Source organism: Pogona vitticeps, chromosome 3 (genome assembly GCF_051106095.1).
Source record: "Pogona vitticeps strain Pit_001003342236 chromosome 3, PviZW2.1, whole genome shotgun sequence".
Lineage (NCBI taxonomy): Eukaryota > Metazoa > Chordata > Lepidosauria > Squamata > Agamidae > Pogona > Pogona vitticeps.
In genome coordinates, this window is record NC_135785.1 from 262,968,235 (window position 1) to 262,993,528 (window position 25,294).

Sequence of the window (25,294 nt, forward strand, 5' to 3'; positions counted from 1 at the left end):
TGAGCGATAACAGATATATATAAAGAAATCTATAACTGGTTGTTGTGGTTTTTTCAGGCTCTTTGGCCGTGTTCTGAAGGTGGTTTTTCCTAACGTTTCGCCAGTCTCTGTGGCTGGCAGCTTCAGAGGACAGCAAACTCTCTAACTCTCTTAAAATTTTCTCCTCATCCATATAGACACCAAAGCAGTGCGCAGTTATGTTTAAAAACGACATAATAATTTGCAACCTTAAAAACCTCCAAAAGCAAAGCAAAGCAGCAAGATAATAAAAGAGACCAAGTTAGTTGATTTTAAAATGCTTTGGCAGACCGAAGGCAAACAGCTTGGAGCTAAGATGATGGTAACAGAGGCACCTCTCCCTGTCATCTTCTAAGGCTGAGGAAGCCGTTTCGGCTCTAGGTGAGTGTCCGATATCAGAAACGGACGAGATGAGGGTGAATAAAGTGGAACTTAATCCAGGCAAGGCAGAGGTGCTCCTGGTCAGTTGGAAAGCAGATGAGGGAACAGGGATACTACCAGTGCTGGATGGGGGTTACACTCCCCCTGAAAAGTCAAGTCCACAGCTTGGGGGCATTCCCGGGTTCCTCTCTGAGCCTGGATGCCCAGGTTTCGATGGTGGCCAGGAGTACCTGTGCACAACTAAAACTAGTGCGCCAGCTGCACCTGGAAAGGTCTGATCTGGCCACGGTGCAACATGCCTTGGTTACCTCTCGGCTGGATTACTGCAAGACCCTCCATGCGGCGCTGGTTTCTGGAAAGTGTCAGAAAACTTCAGGGGGTTCAAAATGCGGCCGCCAGATGGTCAACTGGGGCTGGCCACAGGGATTCCATAACACTCCCTATGACAGCCGCTCCCACGGGCTGCCGATCTATTTCCAGGCTGAATTCAAAGTGTGGGTTCTAACCTACTGTAGAAAGCTCTAAATGGCAGAGATCCAAGCGACATCTCTCAAGGTCTGTCTCTCGCTTTATGAGCCTGCTTGAGGGTTAGGTTCATCACGAGGCCTTTCTCTCAGTCTCTCCACCTTCAGAGGTGTGCCTGGTGGGGCCTCTTCTCTGTTGCCACTCCCAGAGACGGTGGAACTCCCTCCCACTGGAGGCCAGGCTGGCCCCATCTTGGCTGCCCTTCTGTAAGCAGATGAAAGACCTTTCTCCTCAGGTGAGCTTTCTCTCACTGACTACTGGCTGCCTGAGTGGGATTTTTCAAGGAGATTGTTGTTCCTCATTGCATTGAAAGTCTTTTTTCATACTGCTTGTGTTTACCATTTCTCCAAGTAGTATTTGCTTGATCTTTTTTAGCATTCATATACTCATTGTTTTTAGCTTCACATGTTGTCTTTTAATAATATAAGCCACCTCGGGTCCTTTTGGTAAGAGCCTTACCACATGGTCTGGAGGTGGGGCCTAGGGGGTGGGGCTTTCTGCTTTAAATGAGCATTTTCCAGGACCGCGTGGTGAAATTCTCAAATTCTCTGATTCTATCTCTGGCCCTAATATGGTAAATAGGAAAGCAAATTAGATTTGCATACACCTGGGAGGCAGGGAAGTTCTAAGGGTTGGATCATACTTCTGCAGTATTAAAGAGCAGACCGGGTAGGTGGGGCTCGTCAGCCTTGGAAGGCAGCCCCATCTAGGAGAAGGAAAACTCCGATTTCAAACCTCCACTGCCTGTGGCTATATCCACTCATGGAAAAGGCTTCAGGAGTTAACCTCGAGGCAAAATCCGGAGCCGGAGTCCCGAAGGCAGCTCGTGTCGTTCTGCCAACTCCTGCGATGTTGCTGGAACCAGTTGTATTGGCTCTTGCCTTTCCATTGGGCCATTTCAGCAATGTGGAGAGGGGGGATCTGCTGCTTGGGTAACAGCCTGTCCTCCATATTACTTTACCCAGGCTTCATGCTCTGGAGAGGGCACTCCTCGATTCAGAGCATGTTACCATAGTCTCGTGAGACTGAAGGATGCCTATGAGGTGGTGCAGTTGTTCAACTGCTGTACTGCAGCTAAAACTGTTCTCATGACCTGGGGTTCAAATCCCAGGTAGCCTCGGCTCAAGGTTGGCTCAGCCTTCTATCCTTCCAAGGTTGGTAAAATGAGTACCCAGCTCGCTGGGGGCGCAATCTGTAGCCTGCATAATTAACTTGTAAACGGCCCAGAGAGTGTTTGAAGCACTATGGGGTGGTATATAAGCAGCACACTTTGCTTTTGCTTTGCTTTTAAAGGAGAAAGGCAGGGTAAAAACATTTTTAAAAATTATAATAATACAGTAAGACTCTTGTATCCACAGGAGATCAATTCCAAGGCGCCACCCCCCTCGCAGATGCTGAAAAATGTGGATTTTAGCAAACACTATTATAATGATAAATGCTATACATAGCATGGTCTCTGGCTCCCTCTAGTAGACATTTCTGGTAACTTCATAGATAGATAGATAGATAGATTAGATAGATAGATAGAGAGAGAGAGAGAGAGAGAGAGAGAGAGAGAAGGTGGGGCCCTACTGTAATAATAAGAATTCCATTAGGAGGGTAATTTATCGTTGTGGCGCCACAACAGGGAAGCTTTCTTCCATGTTAGTATAGAATCATAGAAAAACGAAGTTGGAGGGGGCCTCTAAGGCCATCGAGTCCAACCCCCTGCTTGATGCAGGACCACCACCAAAGCATACCTGCCAGGTGATGATCTAAGTTTCTCTTCCATGCCTCTAGCTTTGGAGCACTCACCAACATCCGAGGTAACAGGTTCCATTGTCGTACTGCTTTAACAGTTGAGAAGTTGCTCTTGATACTCAGCCAAAATCTGGCTTCCTGTCACTTGTGCCCATGATGGCGTGTCCTGCACTCTGGGGATATGAGAACAGATCCTGCCCCTCCTCTGTAAGATAACTTTTCAAGCATTTGGAAAATGCTCTCCTCCTCTCTCCCCTCCGTCTTCTTTTCTCCAGGCTAAACTTGCCCAGTTCTTTCAGTCTTTCCTCCTCCTAGGACTGGGTTTCCAGTCCCCTTGATCATCCTTCTTGCCTTCCTCCGAACTTACCCCCCGTTTGTTGCCCTCCTTCTTGACATGGGGTGTCCAGAACAGCACGAATGAGCAAAGCTGTACCGAGGCTCCCTGAATCTCTGGAATCTCTTCCAGCCACCCCTTATTTAAAACTTTAAATCATATTTTTTTGGCTGAAAAAAAATTCCCTTTGTGTCCACTAGGTGGTCCTTCGAATCAAATAAGTCCTCCCATAGCTCAGAAATAGGACCTCCAGGACTCTGGAGTGACTCCATTTCTCTCTAAATTGGCAGTTTTTAGAACGGCCACTAGAGGGCGAGGGTGGACTTTTTTCAAAGGGGCAAAAATGGTTTTTGAAAGATAAATATTTTTAAGTGACGAAGGTGTGGGAGCAGACCTGAGATGGCTAGAAAACACCCACTTTGAAATAAAGTCTAGCCAAGCTTTCAACCTGCTGCTCGGACTTTGTTCCTTCCTAAGGAGCCAACTTCTGAGTTGACTTGCAGGGCAAGGATCTGGCTTCTCGCCCTCCCGACCTCTGTCTTGAGAAAGGACGGTCCCCATGCAGAGAAGGACTGTTTTTGGGGTTGCTTCTCAAGGTTGCTTCCCTCTTGTTTCCCAGCTCCCTTTGCTGGGCCACCAGAAGAAAGCAACGGCGTTTAAAGCAGAATTTTTAACAAGGAAGCGTCTGCTTCCTTACTGACTGGAACAGGCTCTGAGTTGCACAAAGTTCAGCTGACAAGAGACTAGAGATTTGGGTGTTTTGTGTCGAAGGAACAACTTTTAAAAATAATTTTTAAAAATCCCTTCTTTCCTCTGTTCTTCTGTGGAGCAGAGGGAGGAAGCAAATGGATTTTTTTTAACCAATGGAGGAAGCACTGAAAAAAAATTTTAAAGAAATTTTTTTAAAGATAATTTTAAAAAAACAATTGAACGCTTCCTCCCAGAAATGGGAGGAGGCAAGAAGGAGGATCAAGGGATTAGCATTCCCCTTAGCCCTGCCACTCCACAACTGATATTCTGAGATACAGTGCCTCTGAACCTGGAGGTTCCATTGAGCTGTGCCTTGGTGTTCCTCCTGCCCGTTTGCTTCCTCCCGTTTCCTTCAGCTAAACTCCAGTCTTGCAGGAGCAGTGGAGACAGGGAGGAAGAAGAGATAAAAAGAGACCAACCACATGAGACGTTATTAGGTGGAGCATGGGAGGGGGGGAGTCTATTTCTTCCGAGATGGTTGGACTACCACTCCCATGATCCATAACCAGCCGAGTCAAGGCAGAGGGGCAGCCCCTCAAGCAGGACCTTGGGCAAGGCGTCCGTGTGTCTCTAGAGGCCCGTTTTTTTCTCCCACCCAATCCACTGCTGCTTAGAAACAGGAAGGCGTGCGGCTGAAAGAGAAAATGAAGAGACGGGTCAGCAGAAAGGCCGGCTCCTTTGCAGCCTTCAGTGGCCACATTTCAGCAATCAGGAGCTAAAGGACATCGTCTGCTCTCTCAGGGAAGAAGCAGCAGCTGAGGCTACGAGCCCGGCCTCGGTGCAGAAAAGCCTCAGCTGCTCACCCTGACCTGCAGGCTCACACATGGGAGACTTGGCAAATGAAGAGCCGGGCTGCATCCTGGCAGCTCTAATCTAAGAGCATCTCTCAGCGCTTACAGGAAGGAAGGCTGCTCGAGATCACGTTGCATCGCTTTATCTGACCCAGCCGCTAAAAGGATCTCCCGACATTCATGGCAGAAGAACTGCAGCAGAAACGGGGAAATTCAGCCGACGAGCGTGAACAGTTCTTGAATTTTTGATGAATTGCTGCAGAAACAGATATTGAGCTCACGAACAGTTACCTGAACCGTTTGTCCTTTTCTGCTAACTCTTGAGGGTGACGACATGGACTTTTAGCCCACTGTTTGGTCCCCTGCAGGGATGGGCTAGTCCGCTCTTTTCACCAGGAAACCCCAGTTGACATATTTGCTAGAGCGAACCAGCCTGCCCTCAGGGCATCCCTGTCTGTATCTTTTTAAGTCCATGTCAGGGTATATTCTTTTTCAGGTGCAGACAAGATAGCTCCATTTTGGTTCATATCCGGGACGTTTGATCACCAGGAATGAAACAAAGCAGAATGTCTGCTTTAATTTCCTGGCTGGTTTCAGTTTCCCAATATCCTCAGTGGCTTAAACAGACAACTTAACCCCTTCATGAGGTTGGGAAATTAAAAACTTTAAAAAATTAAAAAAAATCCCTTCCTTTCCTCTGCTCCTCTGTGGAGCAGAGGGAGAAAGAAAGGGGTGGGGTTTTTTTACCAATTGAGGCAGCATTGATATAACATGCGCTTTAAACCACAATTCTCAGAATCCCTCAGCCATGTATACAGCCTCCTCCCCAGGCCTGTATAAGGAGTAATGTTTTCTGCTGACTTCCAAACTTACAAAGCATTCTTAGATGTACTTTGACAGGAAGGTTCCTGTTTTAAACATTGCATTTTCCAAGGTCTGCTGCAGACACACCCTCCCCAAAGCATCTCCAGAGTGCCATGTCCAGAATGTGAATTAAAGGGGCACACCCACCTTCCCTCTTTGTCATTCCCCTGCCTGATTTTTTGCAACACCTTTCATGCAGAGGAGATCTGTGGATCTCAAAAGCTTGCACCCAAATTTGATGCACACCTAATTGGGCTAAGGAACATATTAACCCATTTTCCTGCCTGGGGGAGTTCTGGAATCTTGTCATGCAAAGAAAAAAAGGGAAATTTCTAAGGCTCTCAGCGCATGGACGCCGAGCTGCCGGGAACGTTTAATGGGTTGCTACCAACCTTTAATTGCTCCTTGTCTTTCCAGGTCCACTTGTACGACCCTTATGATGATGACTATTACCAGACGGTGCCCCTCGATTCCCACCAGGCGATGTACGTCACCTCTGATTACTATGGCAACCAGTATGGAGGTAGGTCACCCCCTTCGCCTTCCTGTCCCCTTCCTGGGGCAAGGGGGGGCTGTTTTGCTCCACGGTTTGCTAGGTTGGCTAGGGAAAGTTTCCAGGACATTGGACCGCGAGGGTGCTTTTTGGGCGAGTGGAGCAGAGGTGGGCTTCTTTTTAACCCAAAGGTCCACTTGGGGTAACAGGGCCGGAGAGGAAGCCAGGCCAAGGATGGGCCAGGCCAAACCAAGACCGGAGCAACCCTATGTTTGAACACATTGGGAGGGACCACCGGTAAAACCGGTCCTTAAATATCTCACTAACCATAAAAGCCTGGAAGGATCATTCTGAGTTGTTTCTGACTTGATGACATGCAAAACCAAAGCAAAGCAAAGTGGTGCTGCTTATATACAGCTCCGTAGTGCTTAACAAACTCTCTGGGCGGTTTACAATTTCATTATGCAGTCTGCACTTTGTACACCCCAGAGAGCTGGGCACTCATTTTACCAACCTTGGAAGGATGGAAGGCTGAGCGAACCTTAAGCCGGCTGCCTAAGATTGAACCTGGGTCATGAGCAGAGTTTTGGCCGCAGTACTGCAGTTTAACCACTGTTCCACGAGGATCCTACTCACAGACAGAACCATTCCTTAGGAAAAGATCAAGAGAGAGAGTCCTCTGGTCCATCTGTGGTTCAAACCTGAGGACAGGTGATACCTTTATTGGGCCACTAAAAAAACCTGAACCAACAGCTAGCTTTTGATATAAATCTGTCTTTCTCAGGCTGTGCACAAAAATATTATGGACAATGCATATACAGTATTCGATAATTCCCAAAATTCCTGGCGATTGTCAGGTCCTCAAAGGTAAATTCAAAGAAGGTGACTCCTCCATAACCAGCTGAATTTCCTCCCAAGGCAGGAGGTAATATGAAACCGAGCCCTCTCTTCCCTGTAAAAAATGTATGGCTCATGGAGAAGAAAACTTGGCAAAATAATATTTGCATCGACAACTTCTCCCATAAACCCGCAGCCAAGGTGGCTACTCCGGGAGTCATGGTCTGAAAAAAGCAGGCATGCAGGCGGTCCGTTCTGTACTGTGTCGCCTAAAAAGAGACTCTTCTGTTTCACTGTGTCCCCCACTCCCCCAAAAAGGGCATTTTCTGATTGTGACAGGAATGAACTACTTTGTAAAGTCACTTTTGAAACTTTTACAGACAGTCTTCCCATTGCCAAGAAGTTACATAATAATGACCCTGAGGGGTAATGCACTTGAGCAAAAGGCTTTGATGAGTGTGTTCCTCAATCTTAGCTGAGACTTTCCCCACTCTGAATATCCAGGTTAAAGGACATCCGAGCAGGGTGGCCTTACTGACCCACAGAAATGGGCAAAGGTTACCTCTGCATTTCTTGCTGGTTGTACTCAGTTGTTGTAACAACAGCCATAAAAGGCTGTTTTTCGTTATGGCCAGATCTTAGACCTTACTGGATGAATGAGATGGAGCGCCTCCCCTGTTATCTCCCAACCTCAGAAACAGAGGACGGGCATTTCCAAAAGGGGCCAGCCCATTGTAACCCAAAAATAAACTGTCCCACCAAAACGGGCTCCCTCAAATAATCTGTTACTAGTTACCCATACTTAGTGATTTCTTGCATAAGGAACCAAGTCTTAAGTAACTGCAAAGCTACTTGCTGGTGCCATAAATGAATTAGAATCGCTGAATCACAGAGTTGGAAGAGACCACGGAGGCCATCCAGTCCACACACACACACACCCGCTATGCGGGAACATCCATCAAAGCACTCCCGACCGATGGCCATCCAGCCTCTGCTTAAAAACCTTCAAAGAAGGAGACTCCAGCCCATGAGTTACTAATCTTACTTTTTCATAAAATTTAAAGTCATTTTTGCAAAATATTTTCAAAGATTTTTTCAGGCTTTTTGACATGATCTAAACGATCCAAAGTGACGAGGGAAGTATGAGAGTCGGGAAGCATGTGTTGCTTTCATATACAGTGGTGCCTCGCTTAGCAATCGCTCTGTTGAGCGATGAAATCGCTTTGCAGTGGACTTTTGGCCATCGCTGGAGCGATCGCTTAGCGATGTCCTCTATGGCTAAAATTCGCTTTGCGATGATCGCGGGGAAGCGATCATGGCAAAGCAAACTTTTTAAAACAGCTGATCGGTGGTTCCAAAATGGCCGCCACAAAAAATGGCCGCCGCTGTTTTGCCTCACTGTAGAGGCACCCAAAATGGCCACCGCTATGGAGGAATTTCGCTTTAAGGTAAGTTTTTAGCCCATAGGAACATATTAAACACGTTTTAATACGTTCCTATGGGCTTTTAAAAATCGATTAGCGATTAAATCACTTAGCGATGTTTTTTCCGGAATGGATTAACATCGCTAAGTGAGGCACCACTGTATTCCGCATGATGGTCTTTGCAATAATCAGAAAAGGCGGCCAAGAAGGAACCGAAAAGTATTTCAGGGTATCTTTTTATCCTAGCATTTGGATACCTGCAGTACAATGATCTGCTTCTGAGATCGGAGGGATGATCACGATAACAGCCACCTAACTGCTAAGAAGGCATGAATAATGCAAGAGGGTTTCTTTCTAAAATAACATAGAATCACGAAATTGTAGCAGGTGGAAGGGGCCTTTTAAGGCCATCCGGTCTGAGCGCCCTGCTCAAGGCAGGAACCTCAAAATATTCGGAATATTGGGCAAAGCAGATGCTCGGCTTCTGCAGGTTTGAACCTTTATGAGCGACAGATGGAAAAGTCCAGTGTCTCCCGCTGCCTTCTGCCGTTCTTGGTGGCTGGCAGCAGCATCTTGAAGCTTAGGGTGACATCTGGCGGTGCCAGTGGCAAATGTTTCCCTAGAGGTACTAAAAAAGAAGATCAGCCTTCCAGAAAGTCCCCTCTCTGAACGATACGAAGGAGACCCTGGCCTCTCATGGGGGCGCAAGGTCTACCCATAGCAAAAGGCTGATCAGGGGACCTCGCTTGCGTTCGGCTGCTGGCCTCCTGTGCGAGGACTAGCCGAGCAAGAGGACCGACCGGGTTGGCCACCAGAGCAGAAGAAGTGGCCGTCAGTCAGGATCAGGGGAGGAAAGGGGTGGCTCTTTCAAGGCTCTTCAAAATTCCCAAAGCCCAGGAAGCGATGGGGGGGGTCCGTGAGAAATGGGCCAAAAGCCGAATCGTCACCAAGGGAAGGGCAAGCGTTTTGAGTTCTCCAGAAGTCTTTGGAACTCCAGACCTAATGAACAGTTCCGGGGAACCTGAAACCTTGCACTGAACTGAATTGGGGGGCGGGGAGGGAATCTATGCCGAGCCTTTCCAGTCGGCCGTCAAAAAGACATGAGAATCTTGCGGCTTCGGAATGGATACGATTGGGTCCCAAAGCTATTTGCACCCTGGATTTTCGGTCTTCTTCTTGGCCTGCTACGTACCACCCGCTTTGCCTGGCATGAGGGCCTTTTCTGGTGGGTCTTGTTTGCTCAAAGTACAACAGCCTCGGGTGTTCGGGGCTCGATCTGGTTCAGAACTCACTTCGTTTGCCTTCCTGGTGGTCTATGGCTAAAGCATGCACCTCACCCTCCCACTAAAACATGTGTGAGGAGGATCAGAGGATGCAGAGCTGGAGAGGACTCCGAAGACCATTGAGTCTAGCCCCCCCCCCACCGCTTTGCAGGTAAAACAAACAAGCAAACCCTTGACCTTCATTGTAGATGGGCCATTATCCTTGCATTTTTGTCAGTACTGGTTGTGAGTTGGAGGATCCTGGGAATTATAAATCCCCAAAAAAGCACCATTTTCCCCCAAAGTTCCTAATACAAAGAGAGAGAAGGGAAGGGAAAGTGCCCGGATTGGGAGCCATGCGTATTGCACCCGACGTGACTCACGGACCGTTGTCGTTCCTCCTTCCCCAGTCCCTAGCGGCACGACCCACATCGTTTTCCGCGAAGACCCCTACCGTGTGTCTGGAGACCAGATGGCTTTGGGGCTGCTGGCCGGGGCCGCCTCTGGGGCGGCTCTGGGGTCCTTCATGTGGATGCCCTGCTGGTTCTGAGACTCGTTCGCCTGCGGCCTCTCCTCCGCCCGAACCCAACGCCTCTGCGGCAACGCCTCCGGCATTTCCCCGAAGGAGACTGCGCTGGATTGCAGACCGGCTGGGGTGGGTGGGTGGGCAAGGGAACGTTAGCTTCACCTTCAAACTCCTAATGGTTTAAATAATTGCAAAATACCAAGAAGAACAAGAAAAAGCTTTCCCCACTAGATAGATCGTTACTCTGTGCGCTCTCGTAATTGCAGTTGCAAGCTGATTTAATATAGGGTTCCTGGAGCGTGGCAGGAAAAAAAGTCTTCTGCCCCCGAGCCACCCTCTCGTATCCGCTTCTGAACTCTTACAGGCCACCACATTGCAGTTGGTAGATCCTGCGGAGCCAGTAAAGCCAGCGAGGAAGTAGATCCTAAAAAGTAAGGAGATCTCTCGGTAGGCCCAGCCCGGTGGCAGGCTTTGGCCGTCATCTCTTCTACACACGCCGGTCTCTTGCTGCTTCCTTCTGGAGACGGAGCATATTTAGGGCACAAACAGGTCTTAGTGGGTTCTGGAGGACCCCCATCAGCATCCATGGTGTACCAGCAGAGATGGGGGCCATACGACTAAGTAAGGGTTAACAATTTGTTAACAGTTAAGCCCTCTTGTTGGATCAACCGTAGAGCTCGCTAGCAGCAAATTACACTTTAGAAGTGCTCTTCTGCTGATTTTTTCCCCCGTCTCTGCCTATCAGGAGTGGATCAAGTTAAATGTCCTTTTAAAAAACACAAAGCTATGACTCTCAGGGCAGCCCTTTTGGCTGGGAGATGCTGAGAACGTTAACATTTCCAAGCTCTGCTCCCGCAACGAACATAGACCACGCTTCCCTCTTGTCGCCCGTTTTCCTCAAAAGGGGATCAAGGGGGAATCGTAAGCCTGGAAGATTCCTTCTCTCCTGTCTTTTCCCTGCTCCCTTTCCTCCGAGAACTTCCATTGCCACCTCCAGACTTATTTTGCCCCACGCAGGGTTGCTAGCAGTGATGTCAACTTTGCATTCTACTTTCTGGCCAAGGGTAATGGGTCTTGTAGTCCAATACATATGGAGGACAGTCCTATGGGGAATGCAGTTTTTTTTAATCTAGTAGGTCCTATGAAATAACTGTGGCTTTATATCTTATAATCTACACAATCTTTCTGTTCTATAGACCAAGCCGGTCCAACTCGGTTGATCTGCACAGCAGAGAGCAGTGCTTTTCGGCCTTTGATCCTCTAGATATTTTGGATTACAAATCCCAGAATCCCTCACCATTGACCTTGGTGGCCGGAGCTCCTGGGAATTGAACTCCAGAACATCTAGATGACCAGAGGTTGAGAACCACTGGCACCTAGCATTAAATATTCTACCCCACGCTACACAGAAGTCTATAGAAAATACATGTTTCCTTTGGATTAGGCCAGTTTGCTGTAGGAGAGGGTGTGTGGGTTTGTTGGGAAACCATTCAGAAGCCAGAGTCCTGTGATGCTCAGCGGCCTGCACACGCCGACAGGGCCAGCCTTAGCCTTTTCACTGCCCGAGGCCCTGGTGGCAACGTGAGCTGCTCGGATTGCATGCAGGATTTTGTAGAACGCGGAAACTAGAATACAGCTGGCTTTGACTGTGCACAAGCTTCGTCAGGCTGGATAAGATGCAGAGCTGGACAGGAAGGAGCGCTGTGCTAAGACGTTGTTTCCTAAAACAGCCAAAGAGCATGAGAGAGACTGCAAAAGGGGGGGAGTCATCTTTCTCTCTTGCACCTCGAAAACATTTTGATTTTCTTTGCACATTTTAAGTAACACCGCGATCTCCCATCCATCGGCCTGCTCACTGCTGCAGGTAGGAGTGGTAGCCCAGCCCCTACGGAGGGGGGTCAGAATGGATGACCTTAAGCACCACCCAAGTTGGGGCAGACAGACCTATAAAACACAATTATCTCCTCCTCTGTAGAAATGAGTTAAAAGTGCCATCGTTTCTTTTGAAGGCATGAGATGGGACCATCAAGAGCAGGGAGTAGCTTTAAGAGGGGCCTCTGGGTTTTTTATTCTATGCCAGCGGGGAGCATTCGACTCTCCCAAGGTGGTTTGACTACAACTCCCATGATGTCTCCATCTTGGCAAGGCATAGTTAGCACTACTGGGAGCTGTAGGCCGGCAACGCCAAGGGGGCCGCTGGTTGCCCACCCCAGCCACATAAAGCCCAAAAGGAAGGAGCGGAACACCCAGAATCTCCTTGCTCAGGCACGCTCCGCTGGGTGGCCGATCTGCTCTTTGCCTGCCTAGATACAGATTTATCCGTTCTCGTACGGCATCTGTGATGATGAAAGGCTGCAGCCGCGCAGGTTGGAAGCCCTTTGGGCTGCTTCCCTGAGACCCCTGCTCAGCCCAGCCCAGATCCTTGAGGCAAGATGGCTGAGGACCCATGTCAGATCTGCTTCGGGGTGCTCCGTCCCCCCGTCCATTTTCAATTTGAACTGAGCAGGTGGAAGGAAACCGCCTTAACCAAACCATCGGCTTTCCCTTGACCTCAGTTGCAAAGGTGCCACTCAGGGAGAAGGCAGGATGACGCTCTGGCTTTCCAACCCAGGTTCTAACACCTGCACGGTAGGCTGACATTCAGCAGGTGAAGCTTTTCATCAGCAGGTTGTGACCGCTCCGATGAATTCCTGCCTTTCCCTCTCTTGAAATGCAGCCACCTGCTTCCGGGAAGAGCAGGGGGCTACTCCAACCACCCCCACCTTCCCTCACCATTAACAAGTCCTCGGCCTCAATTCCGTTCAGCCCCCGATGTGATGGGCTCTGATAAAGGAAGCCATGGTGTGCTGGCGATGATACCTTTTCCAGTGCGTGGGAATTGTTTTACCTGCCCGCAGATCTACCACTCGCCGCTTGAGGGTCCATGCGGAACACTCACAAGCCATATATATAATTCAGCAAGTGAAACCTCCAGGAAGATGCATAGATGGATTTCCCAAACTACTGTATTTTTCTGTGTATAAGACTATAATTTTGTCTAAAATCTTTAGACTAAAGATTGAGGGTCGTCTTATACATGGAAGTAAGCTGAGGAGAGAACAAAAATAAGTGGAGGGGAAAGCAGGGATCAAAGAAATCCTGCAGTGCTTTGATCCCTTTCCCCCTACACTTGCTAAGCCCCACTTAGATTTCGTAATTTTGGGTTAGAAAAGTCTTATACATGGAAAAATACGCGTATGTCTTTGGGACTAAGTCTCCCGGAAGCCTAGGCAAGGCAGCTAATGGCCAGGACGAACGGGAAGGGTCATCCAAGAATATTGGACTCCCCAGTTTGGAAACCTTGAGCCTGGCTGCGTTGCGTGGGTCCGGGAGCAAGAAAACCAAGTGGACTGGGGGAGGGTGGGGGGGAGATGTCTCTTGGATTTTCATGGATAAACACAATAACATACCCTTCCTTCTTTGCTGTTGGTGGCGATGCTTTAAAAGGTGTCTCCGATTTCCAAATCTCCTGAGCAGCCATGGTGGTGTGCGCCTGACTGGTGTTTGTGCTGGCTTTCGCAGCACAGAAAATGGAGTATGGCGGCATCGCCCGCACCGAGGGTGCCCATGAGAAAGAGGAAACAGAGGTGGCATCCTTTTTTTTAAAGCTTCCCTGGGAAATAAACATTTCCGTCGCCCACTGCTTGCAGTCAGAGAAATTCTGATGTAATAGCTGTAAGTTGTTACAGGGCAGGGCAGAGACGCTCGTGCGCTGCCCTGGGGTAAAGTGCACGCTCTGTGTCGTTCTAGATTTCATTATTTCTTTTACTACCTACATAAATAAGAGAGTAGAGAAGTAGCACAGAGGCATAGGCCCAGCACACTGCTCCAATCGATGTTTCTCTGCAGAACAGAAATGGAGACAAAGCCCTCATTCCACCTGTTCCTACGACAGCTTCATTGCACACAGAACGAGCGAGTCCTTATGGACGTGAATGTATTTCTATGGAATTAGCACAGGCTGTGGCTTTGCAGTTTATGGCTTCACAAGACGTTTCACCCTGTCAGCTTTCGGGGTTGAATGTGATAAAAAAATATTTTTGTATTTGGAGACAATGGAGCAGAAAACCAGTGTGGAAAAGTTGTTTTGGGTGGGCGGGGGGGGGTGCTTGGGGGATTCTGGGCCTTGTTGTCCATAAAAGTAACTTTTCAAAGTGCTGCAGAATACATACGGTTGGCACCAGCTTTAAAAGGGAAAGTGCCCTGAAAACATACCTGCACATATTACTCCTTACTTCCTCGTACAGTGATGCACAGTGCCAGAGTCGGACACGACTTAACGACTAAACAGCAACGAAAAAAACACTTCTCAACACGCCTAGAAGCTGGGTACTTGTGTGTCACCTTTCCAACTGCAGGGGGCCTCCCCGGTCCTCCGTGGCGGGGCTGAGATGCTCTCTGGACCCCCTTGATCTCCACAGCACAAACTTACGTTTGCGTCGCTTACTCCATTTCCATCTCTGGGTTGTTGTGTGTCAGTTTGCAGTGTTTGGTTCTATCAAATATTGTTCAAAACACTAATACTTATGTATATTTTGGAAGAAGAAAAATGCTATTTAAGAATATATATATATATTAAAAAAAGATTGCTCTTCGCTCCTCTGGGTTGTCTTTTCTTTTCTACACCCGACTGATGGCGCGCTAAGTCTCGCCCGTGAAGGACCCACCTCGAGGGCCGTGGCTTCCTTTCCTGTGGCTCTTGACCCTTTCAACCGTGGCGTTCCGGGCAGGGTTGGGTGAAGACGTGCTCCGAAGAGCAAAATGCAGACCGCAAAGAAAAGCCGCACACACGTTGCATTTCTGCCGCCCACAGGCCTGCTCCTCAAGGGAACAGATGAACATGGTTCACCCCTCCATCCACACAGCACCGTCTCGTCCTTCCGCCTGTCGCCGAGGCCCCTTAAAAGGCCTGGACTGCCAACCTCTGCTGATGGCAGGTTTTTTATTTTTTTATTTTAAGGATGCTGGAGCAAACTCCAGGGTGTTTGCCCTCGTCTTCCCCAAGCCCACGGTGCTCAGTGGCATGGCATCCACGCTTCCCTCCCACACCACCTTTGCCCATTCAGCGGCCATCCTTCCCCTGGACTCCTCGTATTCTCCTTCATCAGGTCATTAAGTCACAAACGGTCCAGAAACCCGCCAGCGGTGGCTGTTACGGCGGCTGCCAGCCCCTCGGGGTGGAAACGGGGCTCACTTCAATCTCTGCAGACTTCTTGCTTTTGATTTCAGAGGCGTTCCTTGAAGAGGGGCCACATTCCAGGGGCATGGCAGGGTCTAAAGTCAAAGGTATGGGGGGCAGCACCATTTATTATTCTATATTATTTTATTCGACGGGGGCCCCTTGCAACAAAAGCGCTCTTCTAGGTGGTTTCACAGCAGGTTAAAAACCAAGAGCACAAACAAGGAGACACTTAAGAACATTCACAGGACAAAAACAAAACATCAATCCCGGTGAGTACAAAGGGCCTCCCTGAAAAGGAATGTTTTGGGTTGCCTCCTCCATGAGGACAGGGAGGGAGCCAGGCCTCCGGAAGCTGGTTCCATAGGGCTGGGGCCACCATGGAGAAGGCCCTGCCTGTAGTGTAGGACTTTCGGTCCTCCCTTGTGGGTGGTCACCTGGAGGAGCCTGGTTTGGGGAGGATCTGGGGAGTCAGGCAGATGACATTGGGGGGGGGGTCAGGTGAGGATGACTTTACATTCCAACTGGTAAGTCATTTAAAGATTTTAACCCCAAGCCCTAAACCCGGAGGATGAGGGAAGAGGCCTTGGCCCTGTGGGGACCTCAGGAAGATTGAATGTGCCCCCAGGTTCCTCTTTCCTGGATTGAGGGGTGATAGTGGACTGGCAGGGAGGCTTGGGGCTCTTGGGGGCCTGAGGATGATGGGAGTTATAGTTTAGCTGCCCAGCACCCTCTACAGAAAATGCCTCTCAAAGAATGATGACTCCCAAGATGCACCACAGCAGCTTCCCTCTTGTTTTTGAAATCAAAAATAGAAGACAAAGGCCAGGGGAAAAAGTTGATGGTGTGGATGTAACTAACCCGACAGTCCTTTTTTGGGGAGTAAGGGATGAAAGCTAGGGGTTGGGCAGCTTTGCTTTTGAACTGCAAATCTGAAGACTTCTGTTGGGGAGGTTCTTACCGTAGGAGAATTCTGGGAGATGCAGTTCAGTTCTGGGAGGTGCTGCCAGGTTTTCCAGTCCAAACACAGGAAACACCCCTACTGTGTGTACTGCTTTCCCTTACAAAGTTGAGCACAGGGATGCTCTCTGGCCCAACCCACCCAACCCCCATTATAAAGTGCACCCTCACTGATGCCCAGGATCATACCCGGTGGAGACTGGAGCCAAGAAATCAGAAGAAGACACAAACTCGGAAGGGCAGCAATAAAGGAAACAGTAAAGAACATCAAGTGGAAGGATGTGTCACTGAAAGCCGAGGCCAAGACCATCCATACTCTTCTCTTTCTGAGCACCGTGTATGGGTGTGAAAGCTGAACAGTGGAGAAAGCCGAGAGGGAAAAAAAATTGATTTGTTTGAAACATGGTGCTGGAGGAGAGCTTTATGGATATCCTGGCCCGCCAGAAAGACAGAAAAGTGGGTCCTCAATCAAATCCAGCCTGAATTCTCTCTGGAGGTAGAAATGTTGAAACCAAGGCGGATTGCTCAAACAATTAGAAAGTTTTTCCTAATATTCATCCTAAATCTGGCTTCCTGTAACTTGAGCCCATGTCTGTAGACCAATCTTTTAGGTACTGGAAAAGAGCCATCGTTATCTCCTCTTGGTCTTCTTTTCTCAAGTCTAAACATAACTAGTTCTTTGAAGTCTTTCTTCCTAGGGCTTGGTTTCCAATCCCGTGATCATCCTTGACCTCCTCTGAATTTGTTCCAGTTTGTCGGCCCCCTCCTCAAAGTGTGGTGTCCAAAACTGGGCATAGGACTCAAGGTGAGGCCTAACTAGTGCCGTATAGAGGAGGACTAGCATGTCACAGCATTTGGAGACTGTGCTTCTGCTAATGCAGCCTAATATAGCATTTGCCTTTTTTGCAGCCACATCATGCTGTTGGCTCATATTTAGCTTGTGATCTACAACAATTCCAAGAATCTTCTCACATATAACCAAGCCAAGTATACTCCATCTCATAACTAACTGTATTGAGTCCTCCACACACATCCCTATAGAACTTTGTACTTATCCCTATTAAAGTTAATTCAGTTTTCAGCTTAGTTCTCAAGCCTATCAAAGTATTTTGGAATTTTGTTCCTCTCTCCCAGAGTATTAGCTGTTCCACCCAATTTTATGTCACCCACAGATTTGATAAGCATTCCTTGCACCCCTTCATCCAAATTGAAATGTTGAAGAGCACTGGGCCCATTTCTGCTGGACAAATCCATGCTGGCTTCTGATTATTATTGCATTTTTCCCAAGGTGCTTGCAGAGTGACCACTTCATAATCTGCTCCAGAATTTTCCCTGGGACTGATATCGGGGGGCTGACTGGTCTGTAATCCCAAGGTTCCTCCTTTTAGCCCCTTTTGAAGATAGGGACAACAGTAGTGCTCCTCTCATCCTCTGGCACTCCACCCATCCTCCATGATTTCAAGAAAATAGTAAGACAGAGGTTTTGAGATCTTTCTGCCATCTCCAGGCAATACTCTTGGATGCAGCTCGTTGGGCCCTGGAGATCTGAACTCATTCGAAGTAATAAGGCATTGCCTGACGATTTGTTTATCAATCTCAAGCTGCTGTCTTGCAATCCTAACCCTTAACACAGAGCATCTTTTTGGGAGATTGAGCTGAAATAGGAACTGAGCACTTCTGCCTTTTCTTTGTCCTCTGTTATCATTTTTCCCCAACCTGATTGAGTAGCTGAGCCAGTGTTCATTTTCTGTCTTTTGCTACGCATGTACCTGAAAAATGCTTTGTTGTTGTTGTTGCTTTTAGCACCTGTTAACCTCAGCTCATTCTCAGCTTGTGCTTTCTTGACGTCATCCCTTTAATTCTTTGCTACCTGTCTCTACTCCTCCTTTGTGGCTTGGCCTGGCCTTCCTTCCACTTCCTATGTGTGTTGTTTAGTAAGTCCTTTCTGAAAACAGCAGGTATCCTCCTGGCATCAGGAGATAGTTCACACATCTCTACCATCCTCCTAGATTTATTTGAATGAGTAGCAACCAATTTACCTCAATCCAAGGAAATCATAAAATAATGCTCTGCTCATTGTTCCTGGAAGCAAGAAGGTCAAGAGTGAATGTAGACATCTCAAAATCAACTCTAACACCACCACCGCCTCCTCCCACTAACAACGCTGCTATATTTGCAAGATGAACCAATGGTGGGGAACTGGTAGTCATCTTGTAATGATCTTAGTAGGAGAATAAAATGAACAGAGATGAACATCTTTTGTTCTTAGTGTTTTGATTAGATACTTTATTGGAAGCAAAAAATTCTGTGCATGTTTTAAAAAATCCAACCCGTGTACACATTTCATTGCTTTAAGAATCCAAGCCACGGAAAACTCAATATTAAAAAGCAGCAAGATGGATAATCTTTACATTTTTGCACATGTAGAATACAATACAGGAAAAGTAGCCCAGTCTCCTCTTGGTTTCTTCTCAGGATAAGGTCAATATCTGTCTCCCTATTTAAACACTTATTTTCTAGACATGCTACTTCCAAAAAAGAAGGAAAGAAAGAAACCACCTTTTCAATGTTGCATTTAAAGCATTTTTATGTCTTACTCTTCCTTTTCAATATGACATTACTGATGTACACAAAAGATATTGGAAACCCAGATTAAAGTGACGAATTAGCCATTGCAGTTCCACAATGCAGGAAAAGAGATCTCTCAAATGTGTATACATCCTAAGCTGGGATGTTTTGGGAGGGGGCTTCCCCTGGCAGCGGAAGGGCTCCAGGAAAGGGCGGGCCATCTCCCTCCCTCCCTCCCCAATTTTTCAAACCATCTTTTAGAAAATGGAGACTCATGAAGCCTTTCCTGTACTGTGCCCCTCCCCAGCTGCAAATACTCTTCCTGCAAACAATGTATTTACAGTTGTGTTAACTTACACAGCAACTTCACAAGGACTAGTACAGATTTAAGAGAGTGCGCTTCTAGAGAGTGTAGGTGCGAATGTCAATGCATGTGTGAGTTCATGTTCAACGTCTCGGTGTGTTTCCTGGATAGCTACATTCTGTGACATCACCAAAGCTCTAAAAGAATCAATAAACTTCTAAAAAAACATAGTAAAAAAATTAAAGCAGAGAAATAAATATTGAAGGAAACCACGGTTAATTGTAGTTCAGTTAAACATAATACTAAACAACCAGTTATTTAACCAAACTACACAGAATGAATATACTAGACTTTAAAGACCCATTGTTTTTTAAAAAATGCTGAAAACAAAGGCAAACATCTGCATAATTATAAGTTTTGTCTCCATCATCACCTAAGGGATTTTTATAATCTACTTTTATAAGTAAACTCTCCCCCTTCCACTGCGCTTGAACTCAGGAATAGTTACTTCTGTTCCATCCCTACTTCCTCTGCATTGCGCATAAACTTTATGCTGAAGTCTGGTTGCTTGTCCACCTCTTTTCAGAGGCCGATTCAAGTCCATCAAATTACCTTTAGTGCCAGAAACTGTTTAAAGCCTCTGCGCCTTCTTCCCTTGTGTTCCAATGCTGACAACATTCTGCCCTAATGCAAGAGCCCAAAGAGGAATCTGTTCTCTGGGGCTACTTTTATATAGAACAAGGCAGAATAGTAGAATTTACATACTACAGTATCTGTCACATAGCCCTCTAAAACCCATCTCGTTAGCAGGTGCCTGAAGACGGCTTGTCCATCCCATACAATAATGAGAATTTTAAAAGTTAAAATGCTAGCTCTGCATTTCCGTAAGGCTATTGTTTAGGGGGGGAAAACAGTCAGAAGATGTCAGCTAAAAAAAAAAAAAGGCAAGGCAGTCTTTTTCCTTTTTTTTTCTTTTCTTGGTTGTGCAGAAGGAGAGGCTTCAGCCTTAGCACTGCTCCAAACCACTTGCCTTGGGCACTGGCTGTTTTTACCCTGCACATCCCTTTTCATCATTATCCCAACAACATTTTTACCCCTGTTTCTGTGACTTCTGGAGATGCAATATATATATATATATAAAGAAGGAACAAAGATTTAGCAAATTGGTCTTTCTGGTTGTTATTTAAAAGAATTACTGGAATATGCTAAAATCATGTTGGCTGTTCTTCAAATTTCCTTATAACTAACGACGACACTGACTTTCTCTTGTGCTTGCGAAGCGAACGACAGGGGTCATCTCCACGAGACAGGCAGCCATGATGAACCGTGCTACGTTACAGACGGGAGTGGGGAGAGGGCAAGCCGACAGACACACTGCCATGGAGGAGTCGAGGGAGGGAGAGAAGTGGGGAGGGAGGGGGGAGGGAGGGAGGGAAGAAGCAGTGATGGTCTGGAGAAAGGTAAGAGAAGGGCCACACACTATTAGCATGAACAGCCCCCTTCACTGACGGGCTGCTCTTGAGGCTTTTCAAGTTTGATGTCAATCACTGGGAGGAGAAAGAAGTTAAGGGAAACCAAAGCAGGCAAACCAAGAGCTTCAATGTTTCACTAAAAGAGCATAACCCCCCAAAGGCCAGGACCTTACAATGTGGAATCTGCCTGTCTATTTCCTGCCCATCTAAGTGTCTACGCACTACTCTGGGTGGCTAACAACAGCTGAAACACAACCACCCAATCCCTCCGACAAGGGCATAAGTAAAGAGCGCCAATACACATTAAAACGGAGGATGCCCCCACCCCAAAAAAAGGAGGAAACCTGGGCGGCAAATCAAAATCAACATTCAATTCCAATTCATGGGCCCACAAGGACATCCAAGGGGTAAGATACTTCTGAAGATATTTCTAAAGATAGTTCTGTTTCTAAACTTAATGGAATCTGCAATTCAACCTTTCTTACAAGCTGGAAAACCCGGGCCCTTTTCCTGTGTTTTCCCCCAAACTCTGGAAAGGACAAAAGAGGCCAATGTCATGAACTAGTTTTCCAGATTGGTGCTGGTGTTACTGCCACCCTTCTGCCTGTTTTAAAAGTAGCAAAGAATGCAACAAGTGCCTTTTAAAAGCCATTTCCCAAACCCTGATTTTCTTGCCCTCTGGACATTTTATTTGCTGTTTCAGCTCGTTCATGCGCTTCTGCATAAGATGACCTTGCAGCTGTCGTGTAAATGTTCAATCAGTGGAGTCCCCTTGAAGAAATCTACCTCTTTTTTGGGTGGGTCACCCTTTTGTGTGAGCCGTCTGAGCTCTCCACAGTTCACTCCACCTCACCTTCACAGTTTAGAACACGGGGTGGTTTTGACCTGATGGTTCCCCAAGATTTCAATGAAATTCTGTGTCAAAGGATACTGTCTTCTCTGCTCTTGTCCTGTGTGCTTTCCATTCCAGGCAAGGCGGCGGCCACACGTCGGAAAAGCTAGAGCAGGGGGGGAGAAGGGGAGAGGCTCATCAGAAGAGCTGTGACCAATGTCACAGGGAAAGGCTACCTGGCGTTAGAAGTTCTTGCACAAGGAGGAGGGCTGTATGCTTTTGGATGACCCGGCCCCATTTCGAGCCCAAGGGAAAACACATCTCAACCCTTTTTTCAAAGGATCTCAACATATTCACAGCCAGAACCCCCTCCCCACAAAAGAGGCTGACACAACCATTTCTACCTTTCTAAGGGGAGTTCCGCTTCACTGATTAAGTTGTTCATGTATTACTTAACTCAGGGTTGATTTATATACCCAGGGAATTGATTTGGAAGAAGTCAGAAATTAGCTGCTCTTGGAATACACACACGACGGGAACCACTGGCCCTTAACAGCAATGCCAACAGATGGAGATGCAAGACGAATCTCAATTTTTAGTCTAAAGATTTTAGACAAAAGTATAGTCTTATACACGGAAAAATACGGCACCTCATTTTCAGACCTGCTGAGGACCAGGTGCTATTTATTATGTCCTTATAGATAAAACCATGGAATTCAAAGAGGCTGTACTTTCTTTTTTTCACATAACTGTCCATTCAGAACAAAATACTTCTAAATTCCTCACTGTGTTTTCGGGGGTTGTATTCCCACTGGGTTTGCCTTTCCCAATGCTTGTGCTAGAGGGCTCCACCACACTGTATTTTCCAGCACTTAAAAATAAAGGTTAAAAAAAAGATGCATTTTTCTAAGCAATGGAAATCCTTTGACAGAAACCAACTGGATTCCTGTATTTAAATCGAGCCCCCAACAACTAGTGCTTAATAAATGGTAATCGCTTTTTTTTATTTCAAGCTGGGGAATAAAATCGTGCCCTGAGCTAGATTTTGTACAATTCAGTAATATTAAGGAGAAGGAATTTGGCAAGCAAGTCAAAGTGGGTTTACCAGTCATAGCATACAGGAATAATCCAATTAGGGAAATGTTACAAAAAGCCAGGAAGCTACATGGGGAATTTAAAACCTTCACACTTCAGTATGCCTTTCCTCATCTTCTATTCAGCAGCTTTCTCTCTCTCTCTCTCTCTCTTTCTTTCTCTTCTTCTCTGGGTTAAGGATTTTCAAATCGTATGACGGCAAGCCAGCATAGTGAAGAGAACAGTGTGGTCCCATCCTCCAGCAGTGTACCACTGAATATTATTTAGTATAATAGTGTTGATTGCTCACACTAGCTACCATTATGCAACCATTAAAAAAGCCTGCCACAGCAAGCTTTTGGGCAGTCGTGAGAACATGAGAGGAGATCCCAGGGGAGCCAGATCCCACGCTCAAGGGGGAAACCTCAAATGCTGCGCCCTGGCCTTCTTTCTCATCTCACCTATTTCTGCTAACACATCCAGAAAGATGCTGGATTCACAGACACAAGGATGTCCATTCAGTGAGCATCACACCTCATTGCCAAAGCACTGTACTAAAACCATTGTACAGAAAAGGCAGAGTGTCTAGATTTAAGTAACATCAAAAAGGAGTAACATCAAAAAGAACTGAGCACGTTTAGCCTAGAGAAAAGAAGGCTCAGGGGAGATATTACAGCACTTTTCAAAACCTTGAAAGGTCATCATACAGAGGAGGGGCAGGATCTGTTCTCAATCATCCAAGGGTGCAAGGCACATAATAATGGGATCAAGCTGCAGGAAGTCAGATTTTGGCTAAATATCAGGAAAAGCTTCTTAACTGTTAGAGCAGTACGGCATGACCTCAGGAGGTGGTGAAGGCTCCAACGCTGGAGGCCTTCAAGAGAAAATGAAACCACCCTCTGTCAGATGTGCTTTGTATTTGGATTCCTGCCTTGAGCAAGGGGGTTGGACTCGATGGCTTTACAGGCCCCTTCCAACGCTATGATTCTATAAGGCAGAGAATCACAAACCTTTGTTCTTCCTGCACAAAAGTAAAGAACAACCCTATATACTGCAATACGAAGTGAACTAGCATCGTCAAAGTTTCTGTGCTACAATATGAAATCACCTGACAGCACATTACTGAATCCAAATATTGTTCCTCTGCACTCTGATAACGAAGGAATCTGAGCTGAAGAAAATTCTACAACTCACCCACACAGGCACTAACTCTGAACTGTAGCTTTCATGGCTAGAAAAAGAAGCAAGTTGCCAAATGGAAAACATGTTCAATGAAGTGGGCAGAGGGAATATCATCATCCTTAGATCTCAAAATCTAAGATCTCGCCTACATAAATAACAGTGACTGCTGTTAGCCTACATAGGACAACAGTATTTTCGTCCCCCATGTTGAGATCAGCAGAACACACTCGGAAATAAAAATGAACACGCAAAATATCAAATGCAGCCACAATTCTATTTCAGGGCACAGAAATTAGGGCAGCATCTGTACTAAAAGAAAGCCCACGCAGAACTGAACTGACCAAAAAGGTGGAAAACTTTGCAATTGCTAATTTAGAATTACTGGAGTAACTGGAAGCTCACTGGAATAACCATGCCTTTTGCTCAGCTTGGCCTACCTAACTTTTGCCCCATTGATACCCTTCCGTATGGAAATACACTCATCACAAAGTACAGCATCTGAGGTTATCTCAAGACTCCCTTGCACTGTTTTCTAAAGAGAAGTGGTCAGTCTTTGTATAGTGGACAGATGGATTGGGGTCTGCTCTAACCTCATAGATTTTAGGAAGGAGGTGAAGCATCCGTATCAGTGGTTCCCAACCTTGGGTCACTCCAGATGTTCTTGGGACTGCAGCTCCCAGAAATCCTGGCCAACAGAGCTGGTGGTGAAGGCTTCTGGAAATGGCAGTCCAAGAACACCTGGGTGACCCAAGGTTGGGAACCACGGATCTATAAAGTGAGGGTCAAAGATGCCTCTGGAGAGGAGATTTGAAAGTCACAACACTGCAACGGAGAAGGCTCTCTTTTCTGTCACAGCCAAGTTTGCATACTTCCATTAGTGGCGTGGCAACGGGATGCCCTCTCCTTAAGACTGGAAAAGCCACACAGGTCATGTGTCACAACTTACTGTACTGAGAGTCACCCTAAGGGCTACAAAACACATAACCTCCCATGATTGCTGCCAGTCTCATATGTGAAATACCAGCATCTAAGAGTCTTTCAACACACTGGGATATAGGTAACCGATCTGTACAAAGCTGGAAATTTGATTAAAAAATGGTTGTTAGACTGTGTGTTCTCGTCCAGGACCATGCCTCCTTAACACTTACCTGTTTGACATTGTATCCTGCCTTTGCACTAGTTTCAATAAACATAACATTCAGTTCTTTGGCTTTTCTCTCCCCTTCCTCAATTGATACTTGCCTATGGGGAAAGAAAGAAACAGACTGACTTAGAGGTCATTCCAGGAAACCTGGGTGGGTCGTCACTACATGCCTCCCTCCTAAATCCCAGATAACAGCTTCAGAACTGCTCGCATACATCGCTTCCTAGGTGATGAACAAGAACCGGGGAGACCTCCTACTTATTGTTATTTTACAATAACTAGTACACAACAACAAGCAAACCAGTGTTCATAGCACAGTCAATGTAGGTGGTGCTTTAAATCAAGGGAAGCAGGTCTTGGGCCTCAAGAATGTATAATCTAAGAAATCAGCCGAGGGGAGAGACACAGATCACATCCACTGTATTTCATGGGGGGGGGGGGCTGTGATCCAGGGCTTACTCCTCAGGCACTCCACAGGTGAGTGTCTAGAGAAAAAGCAAGATGGCATGGCGCTCTCCTGGGGGAGAGTTATAGGCACAAAAAGGTAGCAGGGAGAAAAGTAGAAAGACATTTCCCAGAACAGGAAATTCTGAGG

At 46.8% G+C, this 25,294-nt stretch overlaps 2 protein-coding genes across 6 annotated transcripts in view; one reads left to right on the top strand and one right to left on the bottom strand.

The window, feature by feature from the left end:
- Positions 1-10,175, top strand: part of PLEKHB1 (pleckstrin homology domain containing B1) — a 38,788-nt gene extending 28,613 nt beyond the window's left edge. For both annotated transcript variants that reach the window (XM_072993434.2, XM_072993435.2), the window contains exons 6-7: positions 5,821-5,926; positions 9,830-10,175. In XM_072993434.2, the coding sequence (XP_072849535.1) occupies positions 5,821-5,926; positions 9,830-9,969 (246 nt within the window). In that variant the 3' untranslated portion in view covers positions 9,970-10,175. The remainder of the gene's footprint in view (positions 1-5,820; positions 5,927-9,829) is intronic.
- An 8,205-nt stretch (positions 10,176-18,380) lies between these two features.
- The window catches only part of RAB6A (RAB6A, member RAS oncogene family), a 58,778-nt gene continuing 51,864 nt past the window's right edge, over positions 18,381-25,294 (bottom strand). For all 4 annotated transcript variants that reach the window (XM_072993431.2, XM_072993432.2, XM_072993433.2 and 1 more), the window contains 3 exons: positions 24,704-24,797; positions 21,399-21,465; positions 18,381-20,542 (listed from right to left, as the gene is read on the bottom strand). In XM_072993431.2, coding sequence (XP_072849532.1) covers positions 20,478-20,542; positions 21,399-21,465; positions 24,704-24,797 — 226 coding nt within the window. In that variant the 3' untranslated portion in view covers positions 18,381-20,477. The remainder of the gene's footprint in view (positions 20,543-21,398; positions 21,466-24,703; positions 24,798-25,294) is intronic.